Below are 21,108 nucleotides of genomic sequence, written 5' to 3'. Positions count from 1 at the left end.
CTATTTTTTTTCTTTTCTTTTTGAGATGGTATCTGGTATAGCCAGCCTAGTTTTAAACCTGCTGTATAGATGAGCATGACATTGAACCTCTTTCTGTCTTTCTTTTTCTTTTTGTTTTCTTTTTATTTATTTATTTATTTATTCATTCATTTATTTATTTATTTTTGGATACAGGGTTTCTCTGTGTAACTTTGGAGCCTGTCCTGGAATTCGTTCTATGGACCAGGCTGGCTTCAAACTCGCAGATCTGCCTGCCTCTGTCTCCCGAGTGAGTGCTGGGGTTAAAGGCGTGCGCGACATCGAACTTCCGATCCTTTTGCGTGTCTCGTTGGATTACAGGCATGTACTGCTGTGCCCAGTACATGTGCTGCTGGGATCTGACCCGGGGACTCATGCATATAGGCAAACACCCTATCAGTTAAGCTACATCCTCTGCCCTTGATGATTTTTTTTTTTAACAGAAGTTTATTACAAAAATGTGCAGCAAGCACCGAGATAACACTTCATTATGTAGGGAAGCTAGGTGTTTCTGAAGATGCAGAAGAGTCACTATCATCTCAGGCACAAGGAGGGCTTGAGTTTTTGCCAGATTTCTTAATTCTACCTGTTGCCAGGGGACCTTTCCACTCAGCTTTCCTCCCTGTTTCTTAGGCTCTTCCCACTGTTCCTGCTTGCAAGCCTAATCTCCCGTCAAGGCTGGAAATGGCACCTGAAGCCCCTTCCACAGACCTTAGCCCTCTGAGTGAATTTTTGAGGCAGGCTTTCTCACATTGTTGTTCTGGCTGGCTCCAAACTTCTCCAGCAGTCCTCCTGCCTCAGCCTCCTGAGTAGCTTTGACTATGGTAGATGCCTTTGTGTTTGCCAAAATAAAATATTTTTCTAATTCTCTAGTTTAACTTCCCTCTTTTGGTTGAGTCACCTATTCCTGATGAGAAGGCATCTGTATTAGTCGGGGTTCTCTAGAGTCACAGCGTATGGAATGAATCTCTCTCCATATATAAAGAGGATTTATTGAATGACTTACAGGCTGCAGCGCAGCTAATCCAACAATGGCTGTCTGTAAATGGAAAGTCCGAGAATCCAGCAGTTGCTCAGTCCCACAAGGCTGGGTGTCTCAGCCGGTCTTCTGTATATCCTGGAATCCCGAAGAAATAGGCTCCAATGCCAGTGAAGGAATAGATGTGCTGACAAGGCGCGGGCAAGCAGGCAAGGAGAAAATCTTCCTTCTTCCATGTCCTTATGCAGACGTCCAGCAGAGGGTGTGGCTCATAATAAAAGTGTATCTCTGGCCTTAAATCCGGATCAAAGGCGTGTGTCTTCCTACCTCAAAGATCCAGACAAGAAGTGGGTTCACCCACTTCGAACCAAGCAGAAAATCTCTTCCAGGTATATCCTCCATTTCTGGATTGTAGTTCATTCCAGATCTAGTCAATTTGACAACCAAGAACAGCCATCACAGCATCTTTAGGGCTAAAAAGGAAGAAGAAGACTAAATAAATAAACAGAAGTTACTCAGCAAGGCCTAGTAGTGAGTACCTGTTATCCCAAGTGCCTTTAATCCCAGGAGAGGCAGAGGCTCGCAGATCTCTGTTGGTTCCAGGCCAGCCAGGACTACATAGTGAAACCCTATGTTTCACATATATCACAAATCTCTGTCTCTCTGTCTGTCTGTCTGTCTCTCTCTCTCTCTCTCACACACACACACACACACACACACGCACACACACACACACACACACACACACACGCACACACACACACACACGCACACACACACACACACACACACGCACGTTCACATTTAATCTCTTTGGAGTTTATGGTGATTGGTGTTGGGATTTTATTGAAGACTTTTATTTGTTTGTTTTCTGAGTCAGGATCACATCTAGGTAGCCTAGGCTGGCCTCGGCTGGCCTCGGCTCACTTGTAGTGGGGCTGACTTTGAAGTCCTTATCCTCCTGTCTTCACCTTCCAGGTGCTGGGATTACAGGTGTGGACCACACCCAACTTGACTGAAAATTTTTGTTTGGTTTTTGTTTTGTTTTTTCGAGACAGGGTTTCTCTGTGTAGTTTTGGTGCCTGTACCGGATGTCACTCTGTAGACCAGGCTGGCCTTGAACTCACAGAGATCCGCCTGGCTCTACCTCCCAAATGCTGGGATTAAAGGTGTGCGCCGCCGCCCGGCCTTTGACTGACAATTTTTAAACTAATTTTTCACATGCTCTTTTGTATCCTCAATCAGTCTGTTCTTCATAAGCATCTTAGTAACTGTTTCACAGTTTCAGAAACCCTTGCTTCTCCACTTAGAATGGTGGCATCCCAAACATGCCACTCCCAGCTGGTTCCTCTCAGGTCCTATAAGGCCCTCCTCAGGGCTGCTTTGGGCCTGCTGGCCTGGCCTCCTCCAGACAGCCCAGCACCCATGCAGAACTGGAGCTTGTTTGATCAAGTCATGTTAGCTGCGTTGCTTTGCTTCTAACCATGGAGGCTGGCTTCCCCTGCCCCCCTTGGTTTTTCGGGACAGGGTTTCTCTGTGTAGCTTTGTGCCTTTCCTGGATCTCGCTCTGTAGACCAGGCTGGTCTCGAACTCACAAAGATCCGCCTGCCTCGGAGGCTGGCTTTTTTAATCACTTGTCTAATATCATTCTTCCCTGTGCATGAGAGCATAAGCCACCAAGGACTGGAGAGATGGCTCAGCAGGTAAAGGTATCTGCTGGTCTAATGACCTGAGTTTAGTCCCCTCAGCCTTCAAGATACAAGGCAAGAACTGACTCCCACACGTTGTTCCCTGACCTCCACATGTGCTCCGATGACATGTGGTACTAGCCTGGTACTCAGGAGCATTCAGAGTGTCCACTTGTTACTTCTAAGTCAGTGGCAGAGATGGGAGCCTCTTTGCACAGTGTTTTTTCTTTCACTGGTCTCTCCAAATCAAAAGACAGGTAACTTGCCAGTGGAGTGATGCACACCTGTAATCCTGGTGCTTGGGAGGCAGAGCCAGGAAGATCACAAGTTTCAAGCCAACCCGGGCTGCATAGTGAGATCCTGTCTCAATCCAAAACCAAACAAACAAAGCAAAATGCCCAGGCATAGTGGTATACACCTGTACTCCCAGTGCTGGAGTAGAAGGCCATCTTTGATCACATGGTGCGTTTGAGGCCGTCCTGGGCTACAGGAAGCCGCGTCGCAAAACAGCAACAAAAACCAGTCACAGAAAATAGTAGTGCTCCATTCCTGCCAACGATGTCCCATTTGGTGTGATTTCATACAGTAAATCATGAAGGATATGAACTGTTTACCACTCCCAGGGTGATAAAATGACTGTGGGGAAGGGCTCTTGCTGCTCAGCTCTTTGACCAGAGTTCAATCCTGCTGGGAACGAGCATGAATGAGAGAACCAACTCCTGCAAGTTGTCCTTTGAACTCACACACACACAGGCACGTACATGTGCACACACAATGAATGAACAACTAAGCATAATAATAGGTTACCATTCCTTTAATTTTGAGAAATCATCTTTGTAGCTTAGCTACTCTGCTCATTTTGACCTTTCCTTGTGCCCTCAGGTCAGCTTTTGTTTGCCTCCCCACATTTTTAAAGTAGCTTTTCTGGAGGTGTGCTTGCCAGTGCAGAGGACAGTAAGAAGCTGGTACATGCTTCCTAAGATTTGCCCCTTTTGACCTTCCAAAGATTGTATTAAATGTATTTATTACTGTTTTGTTTTGTTTTGGAAACAGGGTGCATGTAACCCAGCCTGGCCTCAAACCTAACATGTAGCTAAAGGTGACCATGAGTTCTGTTCTCCTTTCCTCTACCTCCAAAGTGCTAGATTATAGGAGTGTGTCGCCATGTCCACATATTATTGACGTTTTAAAAGATTTATTTTATTTCTGTGCGTATGTCTGTGTGTATGTATCTATGTGAATGTATGAAACATGTGTGTAGATGCAGATGGAGGCCAGGAGAGAGTCAACCCCGGGGAGCTGGACTTATAGGCATTATGATCCACCCACTGTGGGCGCTCAGATCCGAACTCAGGCCTCAGGATTGAATAGCAGCACTTTTTTTTTTTTTATTTTCATTTGCAAGTAGGTTTTATTATTCCAACTATCGTGTGTTCCTGTATTCATCAAATGCAGTATGTTTACAACTTGAAAAGGACACAATATGTTAATGGTGGACTGGCGAATAGCAGCACTTTTAAGTGCTGAACCCCTATGCCAGTTTCAAAAATAGAAATAAATAAATAAATAAATAAATAAATAAATAAATAAATAAATAAATAAATAAATAAATGGAAACCAAGCTATACTGATAGTGTTTTGTTTTGTTTTCTTTTCTTTTTTCAAGACAGGGTTTCTCTGTGTAACAGTCTTGGCTGTCCTGGAACTTGCTTTGTAGACCAGGCTGGCCTGGAACTCACTAAGGTCTACCTGCTTCTGCCTCCCAAGTGCTGGGTTTAAAGGCCTGTGCCACCACAGCCCGGCTCCTGATAGTGTTTTGCATGGTCCTTTGTTCTTAGCTTGAGGTGTCCACGTGGTTTAGGAATTCGAGGATGGTTAAGAAAAGGAGGACAGGAGCTGGGGATGTAGCGCAGATGATAGAGTACACACCTGGCAGACATGAATCCTGGGCTAGATCTCTAACTGCATAGATTGGACATGGTAGCCCACTCCTGTATTCCCAGCACTTGGTGAGTGGGTGCAGGAAGATAAGTTCAAGGTCATCTCTGGCTACATAGTGAGTTCAAGACCACCCTGGGCTATGTGAGACTTTGTCTCAAAAACAACAAAAGAATGCCAGATGTGGTGGCACCTGCCTTTAATCCAGCACTCAGAAGGCAATGGTAGATGAATCTCTGTGAGTTTGAGGCCAGCCTGGCCTATATAATGATATTCAGGCCAGTCAGGATTTCACAGTGAGACCCCTGTCTCAAAACTACCACCAACTCCAAAAAAAATAAAAATAAAAATAAAGAAAAAGAGAGATGATGCTGTAGCTCAGTGTTTGAGTGCTATGGCTAGTTGTATGCAAGGTCTTGGGGTCCAATCCCTAGAAATGTCCGAGTGTGCACGCACGCGCGCGCGCGCGCACACACACACACACACACACACACACAGGAACAATATAGTTTAGTAGCTTGAGAACTGTACTTAGGTCAACTGAATTTCCTGAGAATTGCCAAAAAGAAGAAACCCATATGCACCTTTGGTGAGTTGATTCAGAGAAGTGTTCTCCTCTTTCTCTGCGCCCCTCTCCTGCTTGGCAGTAAGGAGCTGAGTTTCCACTTTGGAGTGAGGAGATTTGTAGCCATCCTCCGGGCGGATGGACTATGGTGGCGAAATGAGTCATGGCTAATGGGTATGGACAAACAAGGTTCTCCACAGTCCTCCATCTGGCTGCTCCTGGGAATCTCTAGAAGAACATTAATCATGATCCTGACTCAGACCCAGCCTGAGGGGCAATTATTAGACAGTGTGGGGTATGGGATCCGGATTGTGTAAGAATCCCAGTGGCTCTAGTGTGGATAGCTGTGGCCGGACTGGCTGCTGTCATTGGTGACCTGAAATGCATTTACTGAAGGCTTTACAACCCCTTAGGTCTGCTTGGGCTTTTGGAGACGAAGACCCTTCAAGACCAATGATCAGATGCCCCAGCAGCTGGCCAGAAGCTTCTATTGAACAGGCCCTCAGGTGCACTGACATCAGGTGGGTCTGGGAAGTGTGGATCTGAAGGACAGATGGGCCATGTTTTCAAACTCCTAGGACCCTGCCCGATGCCCAGTGTGTGAAGGTTGTTGTTGTTGTTTTTGATCAAGGTCTTGTTCTGTAGCTCAGTCTGGCCTTCTCCCAGGACAGTCCTGCTACCTCTGCCTCCCAAATGCCCGTGTCACAGGTGTGAGCCACCATGCCTGACTTGGAATGTGGAGCTTTGGGTGCTCGCCTGCAGGGAACCAAAAGATGCTCTCGCTTCTGACAGGTGATGATGGCGGCCAGGCTCAGGCTGCAGTTTCCTGCCTGGAGTGTAAGACTTCCGGAGCTTTAAAGATAGACTCTAAAACGTTAGCTTCTCATTCAGTGCTGCTTGCTTTGCCAAGAACAATCATGCTTTAAACATTTCAGACGTTCCTTCCTTGTGTTTGTGGTGCTGGATTGATGAAGCTTTGCTTTTCTCCAGGCCCTGACCTCCCCCGGGGACCTTGCTGTTGACACCCCCCCACACACACCCTACCCTCCACCCCTGCCAGGTGCATTTGCTGACTTTTCCCCTGGTTATCTTTTCCACACAGCCCTGCTGTACCGCCCCACCTGGCTCAGGTGCTTGGGCTTAATGAGGTTCCTGGCATGACTCAGTGTTTGATTTTCCTTGTGTCCAACTCATTACCTTTGATAGGAATACCTCTTCTGACCTTCAAGAAGTGAGAACTCATGGCTCAGTACTCAAGAGAATATACACAGATTTCGCTTGTAGCAAAAAAATAAAAAATAAAAAATAACAATGTCACATGCCTGTAACCCCAAACTGAGGAGGGTGTGAGCCCAAGGCCAGCCTGAGTTGCATAGTTAGACCCTACCTCAAAAAACAAAAACAAAGGGCTGGAGAGATGGCTCAGTGGTTAAGAGCACCAACTGCTCTTCCAGAGGACTCGGGTTCAATTCCCAGCACCCACATGGCAGCTAACAACTGTCTATAACTCCAAAATCTGACACCCTTACACAGACGTACATGCAGGCAAAATGCCAATGCACATAAAATAAAAATAAATTATTAAAAAAGCAAACAAAAACCCCAAAAACAATACAAAAAAACAACAGAAAAACATGGGCTGGAGAGGTGGCTTTATATGAATAGATTTAGTAGTATAAAATATTATAAATATTTTCTATTATTTAATATTATTTATATTATTTAGTAGTAGTAGCAGTAAGCTAGTGCTACTGTGGGCCAGGTTCTGTGGCATCTCTCTCTCTCTTTTTTTTTTTAAGATTTATTTATTTTATTATGTATATGTTGTTCTGTACTGCATGTATGCCTGCATGCCAGAAGAGGGCACCAGATCTCATGATTGTGAGCCACTATGTGGTTGCTGGGAATTGAACTCAGGACGTCTGCGAGAGCAGCCAGTGCCCTTAACCTCTGAGCCACCTCTCCAGCCCCTGTGGCATCTCTTTATATGTATGATAATTTAATCTTCAGTCTTCTAAGATACATATCTGACACACATTTGTTATCCTAGCACTGGGAGGTAGACAAAGCAGGTTCAGGAGTTCAAGGTCACCCTTACACCCTTAACTATTTAACAAGTTTGAACCTAACCAACACCATTTAATATGCTGTTTCAGAGCAAATAAGCAAAATAAAAAATTTTTTTTAAAGATTTAATTTATTTATTATGTATACAGTGTTCTATCTGCATGTATGCCTGCAGACCAGAAGAGGGTGCCAGATCTCATTACAGATGGTTGTGAACCACCATGTGGTTGCCGGGAATTGAACTCAGGACCTCTGGAATAGCAGCCAGAAGCTCTTAACCGCTGAGCCATCTCTCCAGCCCATAAAAATTGTTATTGTCTTCTAAAGTAGATGTGCCTCTTTTACCAGTAAGGAAACTTAGTCAATTCAAACCATTATCCCAGGTCACACGTGCTTAGGAGCAAGACTGTACCTCCAGAACATACTTTCATTTAAGATTTTGTTTCTTTGTTCGTTTGTTTGTTTGTCCCAAACAGGGTTTCTCTGTGTAGCCTTGGCTGTCCTGTAAATAGTTCTGTAGACCAGGCTGGTCTCGAACTCAGAGATCCACCTGCCTCTGTCTCTTGAATGCGTGCACCACCACTCCCAGCTCACTCAAGATTATTTTAAATTGGCACTGGGGAGGCACAGGCAGGTGGAGCTCTATGCGTTCAGAGTAAACCTAGTCTCCCATAATAAATTCCCAGCCAGCCAGAACCTGTAAGAACCTGTCCCAAAAAAAAAAGTTTCTTTGAAATTGGAGTCTAGATCTTATGTGGCAGACTTTTCCTGGGGAGACGTCCACTCGCCCATGACAGAACAAAGTCCAACTTGATGAATCAATGAATTTTTATCGGGGTTACTGAAAAGTTTCTGTACCCCGGTAGTGAGTAACTCTGCCGAAGGAGGAAGTCAGGTCAGGCCAAATTAATAAGTCCAGGCTTAATCTGAGCAGAGCATGACCCGGTGAGCCCAGGGAGAGGGAGAAACCACGAGAGAAGACCACTAGGCGAAGTCTATGAGCCAGACCTTAAATACCCTCCAGGGGTGGAACCACTGCTTGGTGGACTTTTTCAGGGGCGGGGCCTGGGGGGAAGAGAGAGAGGTGGGGGCGAGGTGGGGCTTCCACCTAAACTTCCCAGACAAGAAGAATGTGGGTGAGGGGGTTGGGGATTTAGCTCAGTGGTAGAACGCTGGCCTAGCAAGCACAAGGTCCTCAGCTCCACAAAAAAGAAGGTGGGTGAGGGGCCACTTACAGGAGCAGAGACGCCCTGAAAGCAGCTGGAAGCTCCCTAGCAGGCCGCTGCCCAGGGGCTGTTTACTCTTTCTGTAAAGCTGGCAAGGGTCCTTCCAGAGTCTTTCAGGGTTCCACTTTGCCTCCCACTCCCTCCTGGAGAGAATGTTTCAATTCAGAGAAACTGCCTTACCACAGATCTCTTGGGAGTCCGTTTGTGAGAATGTTGACTTCGTCAGACTTTCACACACCCCCTTTCCCATCTGTGTGCCTGACATATGAGCAGGTGGGGCTTGGTTAATGAATAGTAGCACATGACTCTGTTGTCCTCAGTTCTGGGCACCATGTGCCCTGGTGAAGCACTGTGTTAGAGGAAGAACGTACTGGCTGCTGATTTTGCACAACCAACCTGCCTTTTCCTGTTGTTTAGAAGTCGTCTTAAGTAGCAGGTGTTGGTGGACACTCTAAACATTGATGTCTTTCTTCCTGGGCTGGTGGTCCAGAGTGATAACTGTAACCAAGTGCCTAAGAATCAGAACACAAAGTGAGCATGATTGTGAACGCCGCCTGTAATCCCAGCTTTTGGGAGGCTGAGGCAGGCAGCTCTCTGTAAACTCAAGGCCAGTCTGGTCTACCTAAGTGAGGTTCAGAGCTACATTTGGAGACTGTAGGTTACTGCTGTGACAACCCTGACCATGTTGTTTTTGGAAGGATTGTGAAAGGACTTTGGAACTTTGGGCTAGAAAAACCATTGAGTGTTGAGAGCTGAGTGGGATGTTCTGTAGGAGCTTGGAAGATGAGAATGTTGAGGGGTGTGCAGGTGATGGAGGCCTGGCTTGTGAAGTTTCAGAGGGAAGCAAAGACTTGTGTGTGAAGAATCTGTGGTGTCTGGTCAGCTGGAGCTGAAGAATCGGCTGTGATTACCAAGAGACCAGAATCACTAAAATAAAATCTCTGTTTTACTGGGACAATTGATGCTGGCCAGCTGGAGCTGAGAAATTGGTGGTGATTAAGAGGAGACCAGCATCACTGATGTGAAGTTTTCTGGAAAGTATTACCTCAGAGTTAGCACACAGAAGCTGTGTTCCAGAGGTACCCAAGGTTGTACCTCAGGCTGGCATTATGAACTTGGTAATGTTAAGAGTCACTGAGGACTTAGTGCTTGGGAGGCAGAGGCAGGCGAATCTCTCAGTTCAAGGTTAGCCTCGGCTACAGAGTGTGTTCCAGGACAGCCAGGATGATTACACAGAGAAACCCTGTCTCGAAAAAAAAAAGTCACTGAGGTGGTACAGGTTTTGAAGGCATGAAGGGGTCATGGAGAGCAGCTGAGGCTTGGCACTGTGAGAGGCCAGAAGAGGCCGCTGGTGAAGGTGCAGCCTCCGTAGCAGTTAAAGGCCCAGGACTGAAGGGGCATGCAGAGAAGTTGAGGCTTGGCACCATGAAAACAGCCCAGAAGAGGCTATTGGTGAAAGTGCAGCCCAGTTGCCACAGAAGACCCCAGCATTTTAGAGATGCCAGTACCATGGGTGACCACTAAGAACCCTCAAGAACAGCAGCAGCAGTGGAGTGGAGCCTGCCTGAGCTTAGAAGACAAGCTGTGTGCGCTGCAGAGGGCAGAGCCGGAGAAGTGACCCAAGCCCTTTGGAGGAGCCCGGAACAGTGGTTCTCAATTTTCACAGGGGTCACATATCAGATATCCTACATATCAGATATTTACATTACGATTTATAACAGCAGCAAAATTACAGTTATGAAGTAGCAACAAAGATGATTTATGGTTGGGGTCACCACAACATGAGGAACTATATTAAAGGGTTGCAGCTTTAGGAAGGTTGAGGACCCACTGGCTTAGAAGATCATGAGTGGATCCCAGACATTGGACATTGAGTTATTTACACTATTGGGGGTTTAGCTTTACTCTGTTCAGATTGCGACTTTGCCCTGGTTCTTCCCTCTTTTTGTTTTGTTTCTCAAGACAGGGTTTCTCTGTGTAGCCTTGGCTGTCCTGGAACTCACTCTGTAGTCCAGGCTAGCCTCAAACTCAAGAGACCCACCTGCCTCTGCCTCCCAACTACTGGGATTAAAGGCATGTGCCACCACCGCCCAGCTGAGGTTGGATCTTTTTTCTTAATTAATTAAAAAATTTATTAGTCAGGGAAAATGACTGTTAACAAAAATCCATAGTAATTTGCTTGCTTGTTTTAAACACTGATATTTGGAATAAAAAGTGACTTTGCAAACAGAAAAAAAAAAAGCTGAAACCATGTACAATGTTCAAAGACATAGTGGTAGATGCCAAGTGACCAGATTAAAGTGATTATTTAAATTATACTACAGGCTGGGGATACAGCTGAGTGGTACAGTAATTGTGTAGCATGCACAAGGCCTTGGGTTCAATTCCCATCCACATAGAATAAATTAAATAAATTTCACTGTAGAAGCAACACTGCATAGCCAGACCCCTATTGAAACTCAGCGGTGTTTTCTAATAAGAGGCCAGAAGCCTAGAACGTGATAACTGAAAAGAACTTGTGGAGCAGGCTTTTTTTGGACCACGAGCCCCCAAATCATGACACAGAGACTTATTAATTATGAAAGCTCAGCCTTGGCCTTTAATTATGAAAGCTCAGTCTTAGCTTAGGCTTCTTTCTGACAAGTTCTTATAACTTAAATTAACCCATTTCTATTCATCTACAAGCTGCCACGTGGCTTGTGACTTTTACCTCTCCACCTGAATGTTCTGCTTCCTCTGCATACAGCTGGCAACTCACCTTTCCTCTTCCCCTACTCCTCTCTGTCCCCAGAAGTCCCTCCTAACCTCTTCCTGACTAACTATTGATCATTCAGCTCTTTATTGAACCAGTCACAGTAGAGGTTGGATATTTTTAAAGAGACAACTTTTAAAATGTTTGAATTTGTAAAGCTGTGGGACTTTTTAAGTTTATAAAATGTCTTTTAATGTATACTTTTGGGGGGATGAACAAGAAAAGAAAGGTTGTGACTTAACAGATGTGTTTGTGTGTCAAACTGACAAGGGGTCGGCTGGCTAGTTTATGTCAACTTGACAAAAGCTAGAGTCAATGGAGAGGAGAGAGCCGCTATTGAGAAAATGCCTCCGTAAGATCAGGCTGTAGGCAAGCCTGTAGGTCATTTTCTTAATTAGTGATTGATGGGGGAGGGCCCAGCCCATTGTGGGTGGGTACATCACTGGGCTAGTGGTCCTGGGTTCTATAAGAAAGCAGGCTGAGCAAGCCATGATGAGGAAACCAGTTAGCAGCTCCCCTCCATGGCCTCTGCATCGGCTCCTGCGTCCAGGTGCTGGCCCTGTTTGAGTTCCTGTCCTGACATCTTTCAATAATGGACTGCAATGTGAAAGTGTAAGCTGAATAAACCTGCCCTCTCCAAGCTGCTTTGGTCATGGAGTTTCATCACAGCAATAGTAGCCCTAAGACAGAGGCCTTATCTCAAAACAAAGAACGATGCAGGATCGATGAGGTGGTTCAGAGGGTAGAGAGGGTGTGCAAGCCTGATACCCTGAGTTTAGTCGCCTGGATCCCATTAAGGGAGAAGAGAACTGACTCCACACTTGTCCTCTGACCCTACATGTGCTGGGGCATATATGCATTCAGACACGTACAATGAGGATAGCTAGTTAAGAATTTGTTTTATGTTGTCAGAAAGAAAGAAAAGAAAGCAATATGATTTGCATATGCAACAGCTCACTGATGACCTTACCCGTTTCTTATCCTGTGCAGTGACCATAATTAAGCTCTGGAATGAGCTCAGAATGACGGATAACAAGGATTTAGAAGCTGAAATCCACCCCTTGAAGAATGAGGACAGAAAGTCACAGGACAACCTGGGAAACCAATCGAAAGATGAAGAGAACTTGAAGAGCAAGCCTCTGCAGTCCCGACTGTCCCGCTGCCGCACAGTGGCGTTCTTCCTTTCCTTGTTTATCTGTCTCTTTGTGGTGTTTGTCGTCTCTTTCATCATCCCGTGTCCAGACCGACCTTTGTCTCAGGGAATGTGGAGGCTTGACTACAACACTGCAGGTGAGCCCAGGAGGGTCCCAGAGGCCCCTGGGGCAGGACTGTTACGTACGGGGAGTCTGGTGGTCTTTGACAGTCAGCCCTGAGTGGCTGCCGGGTTTACCTCAGAACTTGGAGATTTCGGGAGCCTTCTGGAACTGGAAGGACTGCTCTGGTAAGAGAGCAAAAGCAGACTTGTAGGCTACTAACTGGAAACAGTTCAGTGCAACACACCGGCTGGCTGAGAGGTTAGCGAAGGCCCGTCAGCTGAGGGGAACCGCACAGCAGATGTGGAGGCGCCCAGAGGTGCTCCCGGGGGGGAAGCTAAACCAAACCACACGTTATTTCTGTCCCATGAAATTAACCTTCATGAAAAGCAACTGGAAAGCCTTTCCTTTTTAAATTTGATTTATTTTTTATCTATTTAGATACAAGTTCTCACTTACCTCAGGATGACTTCAGACACACTGTGTAGTTGGGCTGGTCTTGAACTCCTGACTCACACCCCAGCTGCTAGCATTACAGGAGTGTGCCACCACACCTGGTTTCATGTGGTACAGGAGAAGTCACTCTACCACCTGAGCTACATCCCCAGTTCCCCAAGTCTTGTTTTCTTTTTTCTAAGATTTATTTATTTGTGTTTATGAGTGCTCTGTCTTCTGTTAGGTCTGCACGACAGAAGAGGTCATTGGATCCCACTATAGGTGGTTGTGAGCCACCATGTGGGTGCTGGGAATTGAACTCAGAACCTCTGGAAGAGCAGTCAGCGTTCTTAACCGCGGAGCCATCTCTCCAGCCCAAGTCTTGTTCTCTCTTTCCTTTGTTTGTTTGTTTGTTTGTTTGTTTGTTTCTCAAGACAGGTTTTCTCACTTTCCTTTTGTTGTAAAGGGACTTTGGAAATGAGTTAATTTCCGGTTCATCGCTCCTACCGTCAGGGCTAGGGTTCCTGTCTGCTGACACTTCCATTTTTGCTTCCCGAGCATCCGTCAGATGGGTTGGAGGTGATGTGTCCATATGGTCCATCTGCTTGTTTGTTTGGGTCACTGTGCCTGACCATGTAGTGCCAGGGAGTGAACCCTGGGCTGCATATGTGCCAGGCAAAGACTGACAACCTGGCTGTATCTCCAGCTATTGGGTTTTTGTTGTGTTTTTTTTTTTTGGAGCTGAGGATCGAACCCAGGGCCTTGTGCTTGCTAGGCAAGCGCTCTACCACTGAGCTAAATCCCCAACCCTGCTGTTTGGTTTTTGTTTGATTTTTTTTTTTATGAGGTTTAAAATTTTATTTCAGATCTGCTTTATGTATATGGGTGTTCTGCTTGCAGGTGTGTGTGTGCATACACATGCATGCCTGGTGCCCATGCACATTAGAAGAGGACATTGGCCGGGCCGTGGTGGCGCACGCCTTTAATCCCAGCACTTGGGAGGTAGAGACAGTTGAATCTCTGTGAGTTCGAGGCCAGCCTGGTCTACAGAGCGAGTTCCAGGAAAGGCGCAAAGCTATACAGAGAAACCCTGTCTCAAACAAAAAACAAAAAACAAACAAAACAACAACAACAAAGAAGAGAACATTGGGTACCCTGGAACTAGAGTCACAGACAGGTGTGAGCTGCCATGTGGGTGCTGGGAATTGAACCCCGGTCCTCGGGAAGAGCAGCCAGTGTACTTGCTCCAGACACTGCTTTTTAGACAGGCTCTGGCTGTGGAACTGTTGCTGGCCTGGAATCTGCTGTGTTGCCTAGGCTGGCCTCAGACTTGTTATGTAACTGCGGCTGTGAACTCATCCTAAACCTCCTGCTCCCAGTTCTTGGTGCGGAAAGCTGCACTTGGCTGGTGTCCAGTGATGCTGAAGTCTTCTCATGTGTCTGTTCATCACTTGTACATCTTAGGAGAGATGGCGTGAAATCCTGTACCTGCTTTGTTTGTTTCCTTGTTTGTCTTGGTTTTGGGTTTTTGAGACAGGGCTTCTCTGCATAGCCCTGGTTGTCCTGGAACTCGCTCTGTAGATCAGGCTGGCCTCGAACTCACAGAGGTCCACCTACCATTACCTCCTGAGTGCTGGGATTAAAGGTGTGTGCCACCACACCTGGCTTGTATTTTATAGTTTAAATTGTGTCTAGGAGTCTGATCCATTTTGAGCTTTTGAATATGATAAATGTCCAACTTCATCCTCTCATAGTTTGGTTTTAAGCTTAGAGCTTCTCATTTGAGCCCTTGATGGAAGGAAATACTGGACCTTACAAGGATGGAATATGGCTGCCTGAATCCCACGCTGGTCTTGGTCTTGGAGGATTCTCTTCTGAATGGATGTTCAAATTTGTTAATTTATTTATTGTTTGTTTGTTTGTTTGTTTATTGAGACAAGGTCTTTCTTTGTAACCCTAGCTCTCCTGGAACGTTCCATGTAGATCAGGCTAGCCTCAAACTCACAGAGATCTGCCTGCCTCTGGAGAATCTGCTTGTCCTAGTGATGAAGATCCTGCTCTTATTGGGGGCGGGGGCACCTCACAGTGGCAAGTTGTACAGTGGGAGCACCAAGCCACTCAGAGCATTCAACCTGACCTTTCCCAAGACAGATGGCCCCTGGAGCACAGTCTGTGACTTTCTTTTTCAGTCCCGTATGAATTTCTGGCTATGAGAGATGTAAACAGGGACAGGATCCAGGACGTTCTCTTTCTTTATAAAAACACCAACAGCAGTAACAATTTCACCAGATCCTGTGCCGATGAAGGTAATTCCTGTCTAACAAGGTGGTCCCCATGAAAATCGGGTTCTTTGTCCAGGCTCACCATCTCATTTGGGGCATACGAAGGGAGGGGATTCAGGGAACCATCCTGTCCTTTTTTCTCGTAATAGAATAGGCTAGGTAATGCTCTCAGTTCCCTCACTCCACCTGGGGCCAACACCAGTGTCCCGGGAGACTCAGGTGTACGGGGATAATAAAGAAAATGGGCCGAGTCATGTGGCTGAGGCACAGAGTAAGGGAGACAGGAGGTGGCAGGACATTATCTGAGACTGACCAAGTGGCTGCCACCTCTACCGTCCAGGCTTGTCGGCTCCCTGTGCCTTTGTGGCTGCCGTGTCGGGGGCCAATGGCAGCGTGCTCTGGGAGAGGCCCGTAGCCCAAGATGTCGCCCTCGTGAAGTGTGCCATGCCTCCACAGTCGGACAGTGAGGCGTCTTCTGCCTGTATCCTCGTGGGAAGTCTAGGCTCTTCCATCGCAGTCAACTTATTCACAGGTCAGCCCTCTGGCAAAGGTCGGTGGTTCTCACTGGAGGGGTCAGCCCTGGCGCTCCCCTGGGGGCTGCTGACCGGGTAGGAACCTTCCAAATGTGACTGCTCGGAGGCCAGTGGTAGCAGCTCTTGCAGCTGCTCCGCCATGGTGCCGCTGTGTCTTCACCCCTACAGTTTGCATCTTGCTATGGATGCTAACCGAGACAACTGGTGTCACCTGCTGTGAGGGAGCAGCCTGGGCTCCTGTGGCTTAGAGGCTGGACTGAGCTACTGATGGGCCTCTACTCTTAGAACAAGTCTTCAGGCCTTAATACGACAGGCCAGAGGAAGAAAGGCTCGCCCACCCGGTTTCCATGAGTTTCAGGGATCACACTTGGGTGGCGAGTGCTGTAACCATTAGGCCATCTCCCTGCTCTCACTGATGTTTCAGTTTTTTGCAAGGTCGTACCATACAGCCCAGACTGACCTGGAACTTATGTAGCCCAGGCTGGCCCCCCACTCACAGCAAGCCTCCTGTGTGCTCCTCCCAAATGCTGAGATCACAGGCACGAGCTGTTGGACCAGCTGCTTTGTGAAGAGACCGTCTAACATCTTCTCACTTGGGTGTACTGTGCTTGTTCGCCGACATTTCAGGCCACTTGTACACACTCCTGTATCTGAGTGGCCTCAGGGTCCCAAGGATGGGTGCCCTCACGTGAGTCTACCATTTGTCTGTCAAGAAGGGGATTTGGAGCCACGGTGTGTTTGGTTTTAGGGGAAACCCTGTGGAGCCACTCCAGCAGTTTAGGCGGGAACGCTTCCATCTTGAGCCCTCTGCTCCAGGTGCCTGACATCGATGGTGACGGTGCCCCAGACCTACTGATCCTCGCCCGGGAGGGGCAGGAGGTGATCAGCGTAGTTCTCAAGTACCCCAGGCCCACTTACCTCATAGCCCCTCTTCTCTTCTCCCTCATCCACTTCTCCCTAGAGAGAATTTGTGTGGCCACCCAGCAAGGGTTCTCCCAGGGCTCTACACTGAGGTCCACACATGCAACATCCTGGGAGGCTCCATCTCTACAGGAGCTTGCTGGCCTTTCCCATGAGTGGCAGAATGTACATGGCCTGTGTGGGGGTTGGCGTGAGCCTGCAGCTACCATGGCCTCCAGCTACCATGGCCTCCAGCTACCATGGCCTCCAGCTACCATGGCCTCCAGCTACCATGCCTCCGGGGCAGGCTGGGCAACACAGTTACACATGCTCCCTGTCGGTCACTCTCCTCAAAGTACATTTTCCCCAGACCAAAGAGTGTTGACCACCCTCTCCCCTGCAGCTCCCTAGAGTTCCCCTTGCCCTCCCGCAGAGCTGGGCCTGTCACTTCCCTACTGCCCTTTGTCACCACAGGTCAGCGGAGCCATCTATTCAGGCAGCACCGGGGATCAGATTGGCCACAGAGGCAGCCTTGGTGTGGATGGTGACGGTGGCGCCCTCCTCCATGTCACCCGAACGGGTGCTCACTATATTCTCCTGCCGTGTGGTATGTTGGGTGCCACGTTCTTGGGATGGGCTTCTCTCCTGAAGTGATGCTGGGCAGAACACTGGATTCTGGGCATGCGGAGAAATTGGGTGACTGGCCACCTTGGGGCCACTCCTGTTCATGAGCTGACACCTAGTCAACAATCAGGAAGCCCAAGGGCTGGACCGGGTGTGGTACAACGTGGTTCCAGACGTGGGACTGATGGATGCTCCTGGTCCCCATGGTGACAGTGTCCTTCTGTATTTGGAATAGCAAGTGCCCTCTGCGGCTTCTCTGTGAAGGGTCTCTATGAGAGATTTACTGGGAGAGATGGCCAGTTTAAGGAAGACTCCTACTGGGAAAACCTGCTCAATAGCTCTGCTCACCGGAGGCTTCTGCACAGGTTTGTCTGACACACGGGTCTCAGTTAGGGACAACCTTGTGCGGAGCACAGGACAGCCAGACTGTGGCCTTGCAGTACTGTGAGGTCAGCATCTCTTTGGAAGTGAGAAATGAACAAGCAAAAGCAGAGTAAGAATTGAGAAGGCTGGGGGTGGCTCAGTGAGCGAGTGCTTGGCCAGCACGAATGAGTCCCAGGCTTTCATCCCCCAGTAGTAGAGAAAAATAATGTATGGGGAGATCATCCTTGATCCACAAACAGCATCTCATTTAAACTTTCAGGCTAGGGAACTGAGAAACATGGAGATATACCGGGGCCTGAGGGAAGTAGCCCCAACAGGCCTGTCTTGGTGAGGGGCTCATCTCAAAGACCCATACCCCACCGCCCCCAACTCTCACCACCTCAACTCTTCTTGTCTAGCTCTGGAGCAATCCGCTACCTGATGAATGTCCCCGGGAAAGCTGGCCAGGACGTGCTCCTTGTGAGCTCTGAGGCCTGTATGTTGTTGGATGGACAAGATCTGATGCCCAGGTGGACCCTTGGTTCAACTCAGGTTCTAAGGTATGGCAGTTGCTGCTGAATTTGAGTGGGGATGCACGCCTGCTTAGGACCTCAGCCTGTCCTGCTGGCTGCCAGGGAGGATGGACAGTAGACTGGAAGGCCTGTGTGCTTCCGCTGGAGGCCTCCTGTCTGTCTTTGGAGCTGTCTTTTGTCCCTGGAGGGTCTGCTGAAGCTGCTGGTCACAGGTACCAGCCCCTCATCCTGGGTCCTGATGTGGGTAGCCCCATCCAATCCAGAAGCATGTGGCCATGGAAGTTTCATCTCGGATCCCTGTACCAAGACATTCTGTGAGGTCTTCTTCCTTAATCTTTCCAGAAAACCCATCCTTGGCCACTACAAACCAGACACCTTGGCTGTGGTCATTGAAAATGGAACCAGCATTGATAGGAAGGTAGGCTGGGCTTCCTGTGTGGACTGGGAGACTACCTTGTTCGTGACTGATGGCAGACTGAAAGCGGACAGTGCTGAGCCCCAGACTGCTGTCCTCAGATGGGCAGATGGCACAGAGAGCAGCCTTTGTGGCTGGCATGGCTGAGCTACACATTCCTGTGCAGGCTGAGGCTGTCTGCCAGCAGTGTCCCCTCCCTCCCCAGATCCTACTTTTGGACCTCAGTTCTGGATCTGTGCTGTGGAGCCAGCCCCTCCCAAGCCTGCCTGGGGGCCCACCATCCACAAGCCTGATGACGGCAGACCACCGCTCAGCCTTCTTCTTCTGGGGCCTCCATGAGCTTGTCAGCACCAACGAGATGGTACGTGGTTACATGTTCAGGGAATACCCTTCGTTGGGATCTGGGGCGAGGGGGGCCAGACCCAGATCCCCGGGAAGCTGCCAGGGCCTAGACTACCACAAGTTCACTGAGTGGAGTGCAGAACTGTAGGGAGGGGGTACAGACCAAGCGGGGAGTATCCTGCAGTGCCTTAGGGCTACAGGAGAAGGATCTTGGAGGTTATAGGGAGAGCAGGTGCTGACGAACACCAGGAAGGACCAGGTTCAGGTGGTGGACGCAGGGGCTAACAAGTGTCCATAGAACAGGAGGTAGCTTTCTGGGGGACCCTGGTAGACATCGCTCTAAACAAGGTACTTAGTTAACAGCTTTTGAAGGTAACCTAGGGCTGCCCAGGAAGGGACCAGGAGTTCCAGAGCCCACTGAGATAGAGCTATGGCCCAGGTGTGACAGGTGAGTGAGGCACATTGCTGTTCTCACTTTAGGATCCCCAAGACACGCAGCACAGCCTGTACATGTTCCACCCCACCCTGCCTGGCATCCTGCTGGAGCTAGCCAACGTGTCTGCCAACATCGTGGCCTTCGATGGTGAGCATGGGCTCAGGCACTGGGTCCAGGTCTTCCCCAACCTAGTTCTCTCCGGCTAGCCCTGAGCAGCACTGACTGTCCCCTACAGCGATCCTGTTTGAACCAAGCCGCCATGCTGCCTATGTGCTCCTGACGGGCCCAGCAAGCTCAGACATGCCTGGCCTGGTCTCTGTGATCAAACACAAAGTTCGAGACCTTGTCCCAGGCAGCCGAGTGGTCCACCTGGGTGAAGGCAGCTCAGACAGCGACCAGGCTATCCGGGACCGCTTCTCCCGACTACGGTACCGGAGTGAGTTGTAGGTGGTGGGACCTGGGGCACATGGAAAGACTCCAACTGTGAAAACAAAGCCTCCTGGAAAGCTGGCCTACCCTCAGCCTCCACGCTGACCTCACTGTTGGCCCTGGTGATTCTGGTCCTCTGGGAGCTATGGCCTTACCAGCTATACCCAAGGATATACACCTCCAGTCTCCTGCCTATACCATGTCCTCCGTCAAAGGTCTCACTGTGTGGCCCGTGTGATGTGGTCAAGGCCAGCAGGCCTCCCTGGGCCAGTATGGGCCGAGCCAGTCCTTCAGGAGGCCCCTCCCCCACTTAGTGCCTCCTTTCCCTCTCACTGTCCACTGGGGAAGCCACTGCTGTGGGGTGCCCTGCTCCCTACCCCTGCCTGGGATGTCCGTCCCTCTCCTGGCCCGGCTCTCCCTTTGTCTGCACTGTCTCTCGGGAGTCGTGGAGCTCAGAGGGTGGTGGGCGCTGGGCAGCTTCAGGGCTGCGGCTGGAACCTGAGGCTCTGAAGCTGCTCTCCCAAAGCAGAAGGGAGCATGTCTCCTGGAAAGTGAGCAGCAAGAGTTTGCCAGCAGGAGGGGCCTGCAGTGGAGCCTGTGGGTGCCCTTGAGGGGCCTGTAGAATACACACCGACTCTCTCTTCCCTCAGTACCCTGGACCTGCCGTCTGCACACAAGGCCCTGCACCCCGAGCACAGCAGGCCCGTCCCTTTTCCTACTCTCTGGTGCTTACCTGATGCAGGTCTCACCTTGTGCCTTGTTGCTCCTGAGGCCCAAGGGCAACGGAGCAGCTCTGCCCAGATCCCTAGCTCTGTAGCCAAAGCAATCCCATGACCCTAGCCACCATGAGAAACAACACAATAAATGATTTGCACTGATGGGGGAAAGCCCCAGTAGCCCAGCGTGAGCTTGCAATCTGTCTGGATGTCTCTCTGCCTGCCGTAAACAGGAGTGGGAAGGGCGGGGGGGTGGATGGGTGTTATTCTTAAGTCATTGCCAGGAATGCCAGGGCTCCAAGGCAAGGTTAAGAGGAGAGTTGAGGAGATGAGAGCCTACACAGACCTGCCCGATAGGAAAAGCTTGTAGTCTTCACACAGCCTCTGGGATGATCACCAGGGCAGAGGCCCCTGCTGTCTTGACAGGCATCTCTACCCTAGGATCATGTCCTCTGTGTTCCGTTATGCAGAGCAGTGAAAGGTCAGATGAGCTCTAGCTGTCACTGCACAGAACCTGGAAGGGTTTTAGGCCTTGACCCGAGAGCATCAGTCCTTCTGAGAACCCTTTGGAGTTTGCTAAACATGAACTTGTTCTCATAGCCACACATGTACAA

At 48.9% G+C, this 21,108-nt stretch overlaps 1 protein-coding gene and 1 non-coding gene across 6 annotated transcripts in view; one reads left to right on the top strand and one right to left on the bottom strand.

The window, feature by feature from the left end:
* Positions 1–20,674, top strand: part of Fam234a (family with sequence similarity 234 member A) — a 35,527-nt gene extending 14,853 nt beyond the window's left edge. For 2 of the 5 annotated variants that reach the window (XM_052758850.1, XM_052758851.1), the window contains exons 2-13: positions 5,602–5,709; positions 12,224–12,523; positions 15,111–15,227; positions 15,544–15,735; positions 16,485–16,615; positions 17,111–17,243; positions 17,496–17,625; positions 18,043–18,183; positions 18,499–18,574; positions 18,777–18,932; positions 19,394–19,496; positions 19,585–20,674. In XM_052758850.1, coding sequence (XP_052614810.1) covers positions 12,256–12,523; positions 15,111–15,227; positions 15,544–15,735; positions 16,485–16,615; positions 17,111–17,243; positions 17,496–17,625; positions 18,043–18,183; positions 18,499–18,574; positions 18,777–18,932; positions 19,394–19,496; positions 19,585–19,796 — 1,659 coding nt within the window. In that variant the 5' untranslated portion in view covers positions 5,602–5,709; positions 12,224–12,255 and the 3' untranslated portion in view covers positions 19,797–20,674. Of the gene's footprint in view, positions 1–5,601; positions 5,710–12,223; positions 12,524–14,881; positions 15,228–15,543; positions 15,736–16,484; positions 16,616–17,110; positions 17,244–17,495; positions 17,626–18,042; positions 18,184–18,498; positions 18,575–18,776; positions 18,933–19,393; positions 19,497–19,584 lie in introns of those variants that run through there. The other 3 variants (XM_052758852.1, XM_052758853.1, XM_052758854.1) reach the window with 2 other exon arrangements.
* Trnaa-agc (transfer RNA alanine (anticodon AGC)) lies at positions 13,656–13,728 on the bottom strand. Its single transcript has one exon. It is a non-coding gene; the product is annotated as a tRNA-Ala (tRNA).
* Positions 20,675–21,108: the final 434 nt, after the last annotated feature.

This window comes from Peromyscus californicus, unplaced genomic scaffold, assembly GCF_007827085.1.
Source record: "Peromyscus californicus insignis strain IS unplaced genomic scaffold, ASM782708v3 Scaffold_3__1_contigs__length_106647218, whole genome shotgun sequence".
NCBI lineage: Eukaryota > Metazoa > Chordata > Mammalia > Rodentia > Cricetidae > Peromyscus > Peromyscus californicus.
This window is presented reverse-complemented; position numbering and strand designations above follow the sequence as displayed.